Genomic DNA, 12,854 nt, shown 5'->3' with positions numbered 1-12,854 from the left:
TGTTAATGGAAATACAATTATTAGTATTTCATAACTTTTTTTTTTACCCCTTTCTCCACCTTTGGATTTTGTGTTTTTGTTTTTAGCTCCCCTTCTTACTAGATCCATAACTTTTTTTATTTTTCCGTCAATGTGGCCGTGTGAGGACACCATGAATTTTACCATATAGTGTATTGGAAAACGGGAAAAAAAATTCAGTGCTGTGAAATTGCAAAAAGTGCAATTCCACAATTGTTTTTTAGTTTTTTTTTTCTTACCATGTTCGCTGAGTGTTAGAACTAACCTGCCATTATGATTCTCCAGTTCATGACAAGTTCATAGATTGTATAGTTTTTTTTTATTTTTTTTTTTATTTAAGTGGTGGAAAAAATATCTAATGTTTGTTAAATAAAAAAAGGCGCCATTTTTTTTTGAGACCCGTAGCGTCTTCAGTTTTTGGGGTCTGTGTGAGGTTGACCTTTTTATTGATAAAAGTTTGGGGTAGATATAAACTTTAGATAACCCGTTAATGCCTTTAATTGCAATCTTGCAGCGACCCCCCCAAAAAAAACAATTGCCTGCAAACATGTGGGCTTGGTGCCAGAGCCCCCATCAAATGCCTGGGACAAGACCTATGACTTGCCTATATGTCGTAAGTCGTGAAGTGATTAACCTTGTATTTATGAATGCATCAAATTTTTGGAAATACTCAATGCTGAGTCTTATTTTTCAAGACTTATTCAATTTGCCGAGGCATGCTGAATATCTGCTTCTGGGCAAATTCTTGGCTGATGGCATTCTTGCCTAATCAATATGGACGTAATCAAAATTTCTGTGCTTTTTGCTTGTTCATCCACTTTTTGAGGACTGACCACAGGTTCCCATTGGGATTAATCTAGGGAGTTTATGGTTCCAAAATGTAATGTTTTGTTCACCAAGCCACTTGGTTATCACTGTTGCCTTGTGGCCGGTGCTCCAATGGTTCCAAAATGTAATGTTTTGTTCACCAAGCCACTTGGTTATCACTGTTGCTTTGTGGCCGGTGCTCCATCACCCTGGAAAATCATTGGTCATCACTAAATTGCTCCTGGGAGAAGTTTGCTCTTCATAGATCTCACTCTTTATTCATGGCAGTGTTCTTAGGTAAAATTGTGAGTGCCAAGCCCTTGGAAGAAAAGCAACTCCACATGAACGGTCTCAGGTCGCTTTAGTGTTGGCATGACACAGGACTCATGGTGGTACTCACCTAATCCTCTCTGGACAATCAGTCTTCCAGATGCCCCAAACAGTCTGAATGCAGCTTCATCTGAGAAAATATCTTTACCCTAATCCTCTGCTGTCCAATCTCTTTACTTACTGCAGAATGTTAGTCTGTTCTTGGCGAGAAGTGACATTTTTGTTGCCCTTGATGCCAGGCCAGCCTCCAAAAACTTGAATTGCCAGCCTGCTGCCATTCCAGAACAAACTCTACACTGATGTTGAACTGATCTGCAGCTGAATTCTCTTTAGGAGACGATCTTGGCACTTGATGGACTTTCTTGGGTGCCCCTAAAGCCTTTTTTTTACAGCTGCCTTGTCCTCTGTATCACTTTCTCCTGAGCAACTTGATGATCGCTGCAATTACGTAAGCAGGTCATCTTGTTGTAGGCCTGAAATTCAGTGGAGAAGGGAGGGGGGGTGTTTCATGGCAAGTAATGACTTTGCAATTTTTTGCAATGCATCTGATCACTCTCCATAACAATTTAGCATTGGAGGAAATTGTCACTATAAAAGCTGATGCAGCCAACTTGTGAAAAACTACATTTGTGTCAGTCTGAGCTTTTGACACCCCCAACTATAGCTTATGATGCAAATTGTTTAAAAAATGTTCGAGGTAGCTTTGCATATCATAGGGCTTTTCTAAGACACCGTTTATGTGATTCCTATAGAGGTGTACATTTTTACAGAATGCCAAGGATAAGCAAATAGTTTTGTGGCATTATGTCATAATATCATTAGATAAGTAATTCTAGCAAACGATAAAGACAAGTGCGACTTGGCATCACACTTGACATTTACCTATATAATAAGGTCATGTCCTCATCAGAATTGAATCAAATTAGGAATAACGAACTTGATATTGGATTGTAGTTTCAGGGTATGTTCACATGCTGTATTTTTGTTGCTGGCTTTTTTAATGCAAATTAAAAGCTGCTTTTTTAGAGTACCAGTAGAATCTGGTATCATTTCAGCTGGTTTCCCATCAGCATTAGTATTTTGTTTTTGTATGCCGAATTAGGAGCAGGAAAATGGAACTAATTCCAGGGATGGATCGTCACAGGATGGAAACCTTGGGCATGGGTCCATCTGACCCTTTTTGGTGTCTTCCATTTATGTGGCAGGCTGCACCATTTGTTTTGGTGAAAGTCTCCACCACAAATGTGATTTTTGTTTCAGCTAGGATCACAAGGGAATTTTTCTAAGGAACAGACTAATACCATTATGATAATAGAGCCCTACCTATTAAAGAAGATGTATATTTTATGCACGCACAAATAATTATATTATACACAATTTATTAAACATGTCTGGATGTTTACTAGATTTTTAAAAATCTTTCTATTTTGTTTCAGGCTTGTCCAACACTCACACCCCAGTAAGGCCTCCAAGTACGTCGAGCACAGGCAGCAGGGGAAGGCAAGTAATAAGCCAATCACAATATTTGAATTCTCCTCTTTGCCACTTTGTCCTACAAGTTGTATTAGCGCCATGGGATTTATTAATGTTACATAAAGATAGGAAACTATTTCCCCCTTTTTGCCTTTTTCTTACCTTTTTTGTCTGCACATTTTTAGATAATGTTAGTGTACTTGGTTTTCAGCACTTGATATATGTAGGGGGAAAGGGAGCATCCACTCGTTAATTGTTGATGAATGATACTCCTAATGCCTTTTGTTAAATTGCTATCTCTTTCATTACACAGTTGTGGCTCTAGTGGTCGAGCTGTTGATAGAAACCCATATAAATCCGATGTAGTGAAGGTTAAGCAGGAACCTTGCACAGAAGAAGACCTGTGTAGTTTCTCAGGACCTGTTAAGCAAGAGAAATCGGAAGATGGTCGACGAAGTGCATGCATGGTAAAAAGAAAATTTTTTTTTTGCAGATTTGCTAAACTTTGAGAACACTTAGACTACATGACGTGTGTGTAATTATATACACTACACGTACATTTCTATACTGTATACGTTATCAGACAAAAGTTTGGACATGGTTATTTTTTTCCCTGAATTCTGAGACTTAATGCCTCAAATGCTCAGACAATCCAAAAATGCATTTTTTTTTGTCCAAGTTCATGGATAAAGCATAATATGATCTCTTTTGAATGATGATTAAAAACCTGTACCAGAGTAAAATCATAAAATGAGGTTCGGAGCATACGCATTTTGAGCTGTTAACACTGTTAATAAATGCTCGTACGTGTAACAAATCAGATCAAAGAACCCTTTTAAGGTACGCATAATATAGATACGTGGGTAACTTTTAAAATTATTTTTTATGCCACAATATGACTAGAACAACTCCACTAATCTAAGAAAAGATACAAGTCAACATGGCTCCAATAGCAATAGGTTTGGAATGCACAGAATTGCAAGAATCATGAAGGTTTAATTTTAACGTTAAAATACCATTAAGCGCTATGGTGAAACTGGTTCTTATGTGGATAGCCACAAAAAAAGCCATTACTGGAAAAAAGAAATCAGGTGTTACAAGCCCTTCAGGTTAGAATCCAATTGGATGCTTCAATGAGCTGCTGCAGCAGAAAAATATGAATATCATTCATCCAGTGGAGACAGCATAAATTCGGCTTTCTTGATGAAACCACTAATAAGTGATTAAAATAAGAAAATCAAATAGGCCAAAAATTTTACTTTTTTTGTTTTGCCTGATGAGCTTTAAATTTGTCCCATCCTCGTATGCCTAATGTAGCCATAAGCCTCCATGTACTAGATGGAGGTCAAGTATCCTTTGGGCCACCTTTCATGGTGGTAAACCTTTTTTTTTTTTTTTTTCTTCAGTGCAGTATAGAAAAAAATGTCTTGGGTTTTTTTTTTTTTTGCTATATGGCTGACCTACTGTATGCTATTATATGCCTATGTATACATGGGTTACATTGGATTTACGCATCAAAAAATACTCCAGATTGGACCCCTAGACCGAATACAGTGTCTTAAACACACAGAAAGCGAACAGATGTACGGTACTAGCTATTTGGCAGAAAAAGAGCTGACCTGTCCTACACGTTTCCTGACCTTTACCCTTGTGGCTACATATTAAGTTGTCAAGAGAGTCCCAAACTGTTATCACGGCGAAGGATGTATAGTATAAGATGGCTTTGAATTGCATTTAGTTCTAATGCTTTGACTAGTATTGTAAAAGAATACAGTCTATAAGTAGCTTGCTCCAAGCATTAGGCTGGTACTGTGAAGGTATATAATGGACAAGCACAATACAATCCTTTGTCACACACTAAGCTATGGGAATCCTTTAACATGTTCCTCATCATAGAGACAAGACTGCTTCGGGGCGGCCTGTGGGCAGGTCTCTCCTTGGTTTTTATGGCTTAGAGCAGGAAGATAAGACTCTGCCTACAGTCCCACCCCAAATGAGCATATCATTAACTGAAAACTTCTAACACTGATTACACAAGAACCACAAGACTGATTTCTTCACCCCAGGTATCATTTTAATCAATGTAACAGTGGCAACATGACACTGTCTGTAGTTTACTTAGCAAAATCCTGCTGACAGGTTCACTTTGGTCCAAAATGTTAACATAGCTAAATAAAGAAAATACGGTAGTTTGAATTTAAAATTGGCCAGTTTGAATATAAATAGAAACTGACAGGCCTCTTTAATAGCATGCTAGTATTCCTTTTAATTTTTGTTTTACTTTGTGGAGTTTGTATATATAAAAATAAGTGATGCAACCTTGTATTTTACATTTTTGCCAATATTTACTTGGCAATCAGGCTGCACCCTCACTGTAGACCAGAGATCTTAGGCTATGTTCACACGTAGGAAGGGGGCTGCGGGTTCTCCTGCGGGTTTTCCCGCAGCGGATTTGATAAATCTGCAGGGCAAACCCGCTGCGGTTATCCCTGCAGATTTATCGCGGTTTGTGTTGCGGGTTCCGCTGCGGGTTTATCATGCACTTGTTTTACTATTGATGCTGCATATGCAGCATCAATAGTAATGTTAAAAATAATGATATACTCACCCTCTGACGTCCCGATATCCTCGGCGCTGCAGGCGGCGGTCCGGTTCCAGAGATGCTATGCGAGAAGGACCTTCGTGACGTCACGGTCATGTGACCGCGACGTCACCGCAGGTCCTGCTCGCATAGCAACCTGAGACAGGACGGCCGCGTGCAGCGCTGAGACTTCAGAGGGTGAGTATATCATTATTTTTTTATTTTAATTTTTTTTTTTTTTTTTTTACACAAATATGGTTCCCAAGGCCTGGAGGAGAGTCTCCTCTCCTCCACCCCGGGTACCACCCGCACATTATCCGCTTACTTCCCGCATGGTGGGCACAGCCCCATGCGGGAAGTAAGCGGATCAATGCATTCCTATGGGTGCAGAATCGCCGCGATTCTGCACAAAGAAGTGACATGCTGCGGGTTGTAAACCGCTGCGTTCCCGCGTGGTTTTTCCCGCAGCATGTGCACAGCGGTTTCCATAGGGTTTACATGTTACTGTAAACGCAATGGAAATTGCAGCGGACCCGCAGCTGCAAAAACCGCAAAGTGTGAACATGGCCTTAGTCAGTGACACACAAAAAAGAAAATAATTTAACTGTATTTTTTTATTCAGTTGTAATTCTATTTTTTGTCAGTATGGGAAAAAATACATTTTTGGCATGGCTTTTTTATGTTTTGCCTTGTATGCCTTATGGTATAATTTTATTAATTTTATAAAATTTATAGCCTGGGTCATTGGATGCTGTAATAAATGTGACTACGGATGCAGTGACACCAGTGCTGCCGGGCATCACATGTCACAACACAGCACAAGAGCTCCAGGACCGTAAGTCCATACACCGCAGGAACGGCGACAGCACGGGAGGCAAACATGGATATTTTTTATTTTTGTCAGGGCCAAACATTTAGTTCAAAGAAGGGGTTGTCCTAGTAGTGGAGAACCCCTTTAATAATGTCCAACATCCTGGGCTCCTTACTGTAATGTTCTTCGTCCTGGACCCCTTCCTGTAATGTCCTCCATCTTCTAATAATGCCCCTCATCCTCGTTCACATATTGTAATAATGTCACCCATTTTGGCCACCATTTTGTAATGATGTCTCCACTTTTGTCATATTGTCCCCCATCCTAGCCCCCATTTTGTCATTATTAAAGGGAACCTGTCATCCCCCAAAATGGAAGTTGAGCTAAGCCCACCAGCATCAGGGGCTTAGCTACAGCATTCTGGAATGCTGTAGATAAGCCTCCGATGTAACCTGAAAGATGAGAAAAAGTTAGATTATACTCACCCAGGGGCGGTCCCGCTGCGGTGGGCGTCCCGGTCCGGGGCCTCCCATCTTCATAGGATGACGTCCTCTCTGGTCTTCATGCTGCGGCTCCAGCGCAGGCGTAATTTGTCAGCCCTGTTGAGGGCAGAGCAAAGTACTACAGTGCGCAGGAGCCAGGAAAGGTCCGAGCGGCCCTGCGCACTGCAGTACTTTGCTCTGCTCTCAACAGGGCAGACAGAGTACGCCTGCGCTGGAGCCGCAGCGTGAAGACAAGAAGAGGATGTCATACTATGAAGATGGGAGGCGCCGGAGCGGACCTGTTACGCCGACCGGACCGGGACCGCCCCTGGGGGAGTATAATCTAACCTCTCTTTCTCATCTTTCAGGATACATCGGGGGCTTATCTACATTCCAGAATGCTGTAGATAAGCCCCTGATGCCGGTGGGCTTAGCTCACCTTCCATTTTGGGGTGACGGGTTCCCTTTAATGTCCTGCCTCCTAGGCTCCTTCCTGTAATAATGTTCATCCTCAGCCCCTCTAATAATGTCCCCCCCCCCCCCCCATCCTGTAAATGTCCTCCATCTTGCAGCTCTTCACATACAAAAAACACAAACTATTCTTCTTAATTGTCTTCGTTCCCATGGCGAACAGTGTGTACCCTTCTTCTTCCAAAGCTGGGATAGGGCAGTGCAGACAGGCGCTACATGTGACTAGCACACAAAGTTCATGGTTGGTATAAGTAATGCAGGGAGCCAGTGGCTCTCTGTGCTGCAATACATTTCAGTTGAATGCGCTTTTGACTATGCACATTCAGCTGAAAAAAGCGTAGGTGTCAGTGGGCCTCTTTACCCCCTAGACTGTGTTGCGATAGCCTCGGGTGCTTAGATTCCCCGTGGGCCTCAAAATGCAGCCTCAGGAACCACGTGTACGAGACCCCTGCTTTAGACTGATGTATGGCAACGTTCGAAACATGTCCAGTTTAGCGAAAATAAAGGTCCAGTTGCGATTCGTTTTTTATCTGGACAACATGTTGCTCCTGCACAACATGAAAATAAATTATGGCTGCTGGATCCTTTTCAAACTGATAACTGAACATGTGAATTCAGCAGTAGTGGGGGGATGGGGGACCTTGTGTTATGTCATGAAACAAATTGTCCATGATCACTACAAGTCCCAATCTACTGGAAGACACATCTATTGTTTTTATCTGATGAGCAGTTTTCACATCATATTGCCAAAATGAAGAATATGGGCAGCGGACACTGAGGTGCCTAAGGGGGCAAGGTTGTGTCACTGGGCACAGATGAGTAGGTGTTGTTACTACTGTTACTACCCATCTCCAATTGAAAACTGTTGACTTTGCCTTAAAAATGTCCCTGCATTCCGTGTAGAGAAGGTGAGAAGCAATTCTGTTGACCACAACCTACACAAAATTTATATTGCTAATTCATTGCTAAAATATTCCCAGCAATTGCCATCATCACTTGAGTCTTTTTCCCACGTAGGGCTCAGTCTAATTGTTGTGTGTTTAAGCCCTCTTTCCAAGAGTATATTGTCAATATTTAAGAAATTGAAAATTTGTTAGTGGTCTTTTTTGCCTAAAAAAAAAAAAAAAATATTGGTAGTGAAGTCTGTGTGGAAAGTTGATATGTCTGAAATATTTGGTCACACATATTTTCTAAGTTGTCGTGGACTGCAAACCTGGGGAGCAGGAAATTTCCTGAGCTGGAATTGTAGAAATTGTCCAGCGTCAAAATATAGTATAAAACACATTAATAGTTTGTTATATTAACCTGCCAGGTCTCTTCCTATAGTCTTTAGATGGATTTTCAAACAATGTTTTTTCTGAAAGATTACTGCATTTTAGGGGAGAACATACCTGGCTGCGGACGAACAGCCAGGCTCTGATTCATGCTCCTTGTGTTTTGGGCAGCATGAATTTAGCGACAGGTTCCCTTTAATTTTCTCATATATACTGTATTATTAAAATGGGCGTGGCTTTCTTTTATTAATCTTAGGGTATCTTATTATTATTATTATTATTAATAAACTTCGGGTATCCTACAGTTATTAGGCTGGGGTTTTACTTAGCCTATTACTCTATTAGGGTGCATAGTCCTTTTTATGGGAACGATGTTCTGTTATTTAATATGTATACTAGAGGGCAATATTTTTCAGAAGTTTTAGTTTGTTATTCTCCACGAATTTCTTGTACTTTTTCTTTTCTAGCTAAGCAGTCCAGAGAGCAGCCTAACCCCACCACTCACCACCACACTGCACCTTGAAAGTGATTTAGAGGCCTTGGCTAATATGGAAAATCATGTGAAGACCGAGCCAAACAGCACAAACAGAAGTTGTGAGCAGTCTTCCCATGGTACCCTTGTAAATGGAAAATCCCCTGTCCGCAGTTCTATACATCGGTCGCCAAGAGGGGGAGGTGGTGGAGATGGGACGAATAAAGATGAAGACCCAAATGAAGACTGGTGTGCAGTATGCCAAAATGGAGGAGATCTCTTGTGTTGTGAAAAGTGCCCCAAGGTTTTTCACCTCACATGTCATGTACCAACCCTCCTTAGTTTTCCAAGGTAATTTCAATAATTCTTAGTTACTGATTTCTTTATTAAAAATGTCTTTTGAAGGTGCTCCTTTTCAGAAGATCAGCATTTTGAAGTAAGAGTGTTGTTTAGCACTGTTTACGCCGACTTAGAGCCAGTGATGCCATTTCCGCACATACTTGCAGGGACGGATGCACAATCAGCTGGTATCACGAACCGGTCATATTCTATTTTTTGGTGGCCATAACCATTTTGAAATTTGTACTTTTATCTCCCTTAAAGGCCGGGTCTGAATGGGCTTATTTCACGAGCCAAATATTTACCACAGTGCATTGACTGACTTGCAACCTGTACTTAGTCTGATAGACAAATATGTTGCTGTAAATTCCTGTCAGGAGACCCACGGTCAGTTTGTGCATTGTGGTCCGTACACTGACTCTGGAATTTACTCTTGTGTACCCGGCATATGGAGTAATTCCCGTTTGTACTTCTAGTTGTTACTGAACGTAGAACGGTGTGTAGATGTATAGCTGGGTGTTGTTAGAAGCTCTTATGCATATTCCCAGTAAAGACCATCTTATTGACTTCCGTGTCATTTTATTTTTTCTCTCCTGTTATCATTAGTGGTGAATGGATCTGCACATTCTGCAGAGACCTGAATAAACCAGAACTAGAGTACGATTGTGATAATTCTCAACACAGTAAGAAAGGGAAGACCGTGCAAGGCTTGAATCCTGTGGACCAAATGGTAAGTGTGTTTCGTGGCATCCATTTGTAACGTTGGTGCAATGTAACTGTTCTGAGAAAGATTTCTATATACTACATGAAAAAGATATTCACACCAGTACTGAGAGCATTAGTACCAGTTAGATCAAATTTTCCACTCCTTTCTTTTTCCAATATTAAGGTGGTTTTTCCACAAAAGATGTATTGCAGAACTACAAGGTATGCCTTCTAATGAGGTTGCCATCAGCCCCTGCATCAAGGTGGATTTTGAATGGAAACCTTGATGCACACATCTGTAGCTTTCTATATTGTTGTCTGGGGAGGTTTGGAATCTGCGGCGCACCAGAGGATGGACCCCACCTAATGGCACAACTACAGCCTTCAGAAATGTGAATGAGTGCAGTGTCTTTGTATCCCATTGAACATCTGTCTGCTGTGTGTGATATTACCATTTTCTCCTTCGCCTCATTGGGGGACACAGGACCATGGGTTATGCTGCTGTCACTAGGAGGCTGACACTAAGCTGAGACAAAAAAAGGTTAGCTCCTCCCCTGCAGTATACACCCTCATGCTGGCTTCCAGAGACCCAGTTCAAGCTTAGTGTCCGTAGGAGGCACACTGTTTTTTTAATTCACCCGGACGAAGGGGGCGACGGATTCTTTCATGGTCCGATCTCCCCCGAACCAACAACAGGCGAGCACAGGAGTTTTACCTCTCCGTATCCTCTCCTGCGACGTGGGAGCCACTGCCTGAGCTGACCTTTTTTGGGCGACGGTTTTTTCCCTAAAAGGGCGCCGATCTCCCCACTTTGTACAGACGAGCACTGGCGTTTTACCTCCAGTACCATCTTCTGCAGCCAGGCCTTTTTATTGCCGGACATCTGCCCTGTCCACCAGGTTTCACCCTCGGCTGTACAGAGGCACTAGTACCCATGGCGTCCGTGCAGCACACCCTGCATCACCACTGCTTGCGGCTGATTCAGGTGGTGGACGGTTCCTCTCCACCCCCCTTTCTGGGGCTGGTGGATGGAGGCTTCCCAACCCCTGCACCGTCCCTGTCTTTCACCCCAGACACTCCTACCTCAGCCCCTTGTGCGCTGCTCCATCAGGGTAAGTGTCTCGTGGGAAGTGGGGGTGGTCGCCGGTTCTGCGGTTCGGAGGGCTCCCCCTTACTAGTGGCACTCTTTATTCCTGGGCCCCTTGTTGTCCCAGCCATCAGCGGCTGCGCGCCGGGCCGAAGCCGCAAATTTAGTCCCCGGCTTCGGCCTAGCCGGCCGGGGATCCGGCGCTTCCCGATAGGCTCCGCCCCCTTTTTCGCGTCATTGCGCGGCGCCGCCCCCCGGTCCTGGCGCTTCTCGCTGTGTGCGAGATCTCTCCCCCAGGTCTCGGCGGCTATCTTGGATCCTCTCTGCTCGCCGCAGCTCCAGGTCTCCCAGCCGCAGCGTCCTCCACGTGCAGCGCTGTGCACGCCGGCTGTCGCCTAGTCCTCCTGCCGTCTCCCTCTTCCTCTGTGGGACACAGGACCAGGGTAAGGAGACCGTCAGCTCTCTCCTGCAGCGCCGCCCTCTCTTCCTTAGGCTAGACCCTGGGTATCTGGCATTAGTGTACACCATGTCTCAGTCTAAGACTAAAAAATCCTCAAAGGTGCATTCGACCTTTTTTTCTGCGTGTACCACATGCCAGGCTCCACTTCCCCGCCCTCAACTCTCCCCTCTGCTCTGCCTGCGATGCCCCATGTGCCCACCGACTCCGGCGTACCTAGCCCCCCCCCCCGTGGGTCGCTTCTCTTTCGCAGTCCGTGGATTTTTTAGCCAGCGCCATCAAATCCATTCAAAATTCTCCCGGGGAACGAGGCAATCCGTTACAGGTCCTAAGAGATCCCTCCGTTACAGGGGAATCGTCGGCCAGCAGGGGCCGCTGTCTCCATAAAGAGGCACGGTCATCCAGAAAACGGACCCGCACTACCTCTCCTGAGCGCTCACCTCGCCACTCAGACTCTGGCAGCTCCACCTCTCGCTCACCCTCTTTGGGGGCTCGCAGCGTTCACGACTCTGAACATGAGTCCGAAGTATCACTGGACCCGGAGGCTCCGGAGTTCAGAGCTACGGTTGACTCCCTCATCGTAGCAGTCAATCACGCACTTAAGGTGGATGATGACTCTAATTCCGCTCCGGAACACGCTGTCTCTTTTACCAGAACCAAGCGTTCCCACAAAACTTTTGCCTCTCACCCAGATTTTCTGGACATAGTCAGGCGACACAGGGAGCGTCCAGATAAGCGTTTCACGGGTAAGAAGGACCTGGTATCTTAAGTATCCCTTTTCAGCAGATCTCGTGAAAGACTGGACGGATCCCCCTATAGTAAATCCTCCGGTCTCGCGCCTGGCTTCTAAAACACTTCTTTCAGTCCCGGACGGCGCTTCAATTAAGAGTCCCACTGAACGCCAGCTAGACTCTCTAGCTCGCTCTGTGTACGAAGCCTCAGGCTCTTCCCTATCCCCCTCCTTCGCCGCGGCTTGGGTGGCCAAGGCAATGGTTTCCTGGGCGGATGCTCTAGCGAAATCCATTCATGAACAGGACCTCCCGTCTGAGATGGCGGACCTGGCTAAACAGATAGGCATGGCTAGTGATTACGTGATGTACGCCTCCCTCAATGCAGCGAATTGCGCAGCATCGGCGGCTTCTAACGCCATCTCTATCAGAAGGGCTCTTTGGCTCAGAGAGTGGCGCGCAGATTCCTCCTCTAAAAGATCTCTGATCTCTCTCCCTTTTCAAAGTGGGCGCCTTTTCGGTGAAAAGCTTGACCAGCTGATTTCCGACGCCACAGGGGGAAAGAGCAAGTTCCTTCCCCAACAGAGGCCCAAGGCGGCCTTCCAGCGCCAGCCTTACTTTTGCTTTCGGCCCTTTCGTACCAGCCCAGCCTGGTCCATTCCTACCGGTCTTTCCAGATCGGACCGATCCGCTAGCACAGACAGAGACGCTCGTCCTTCCTTCAGGCCGAATCCTTCCTGGCGCGGAAAGCCGAGGCAGTCCAGAACCAGAGGTTCGAGACCCCCCAGATTCCCGTCTCAATGACTCGGGAACGGCGCC

General features: G+C 44.5%; 1 protein-coding gene across 4 annotated transcripts in view; it reads left to right on the top strand.

Moving 5' to 3' along the window:
- The window catches only part of TRIM33 (tripartite motif containing 33), a 218,403-nt gene that overhangs the window by 165,325 nt on the left and 40,224 nt on the right, over positions 1-12,854 (top strand). For all 4 annotated transcript variants that reach the window (XM_069756114.1, XM_069756113.1, XM_069756116.1 and 1 more), the window contains exons 13-16: positions 2,592-2,655; positions 2,942-3,095; positions 8,715-9,070; positions 9,665-9,788. In XM_069756114.1, the coding sequence (XP_069612215.1) occupies positions 2,592-2,655; positions 2,942-3,095; positions 8,715-9,070; positions 9,665-9,788 (698 nt within the window). The remainder of the gene's footprint in view (positions 1-2,591; positions 2,656-2,941; positions 3,096-8,714; positions 9,071-9,664; positions 9,789-12,854) is intronic.

This window comes from Ranitomeya imitator, chromosome 3 (assembly GCF_032444005.1).
Source record: "Ranitomeya imitator isolate aRanImi1 chromosome 3, aRanImi1.pri, whole genome shotgun sequence".
Taxonomy (NCBI): domain Eukaryota; kingdom Metazoa; phylum Chordata; class Amphibia; order Anura; family Dendrobatidae; genus Ranitomeya; species Ranitomeya imitator.
Note: the sequence above shows the minus strand (reverse complement) of the source record. Positions and strands in the feature narration are given on the sequence as shown.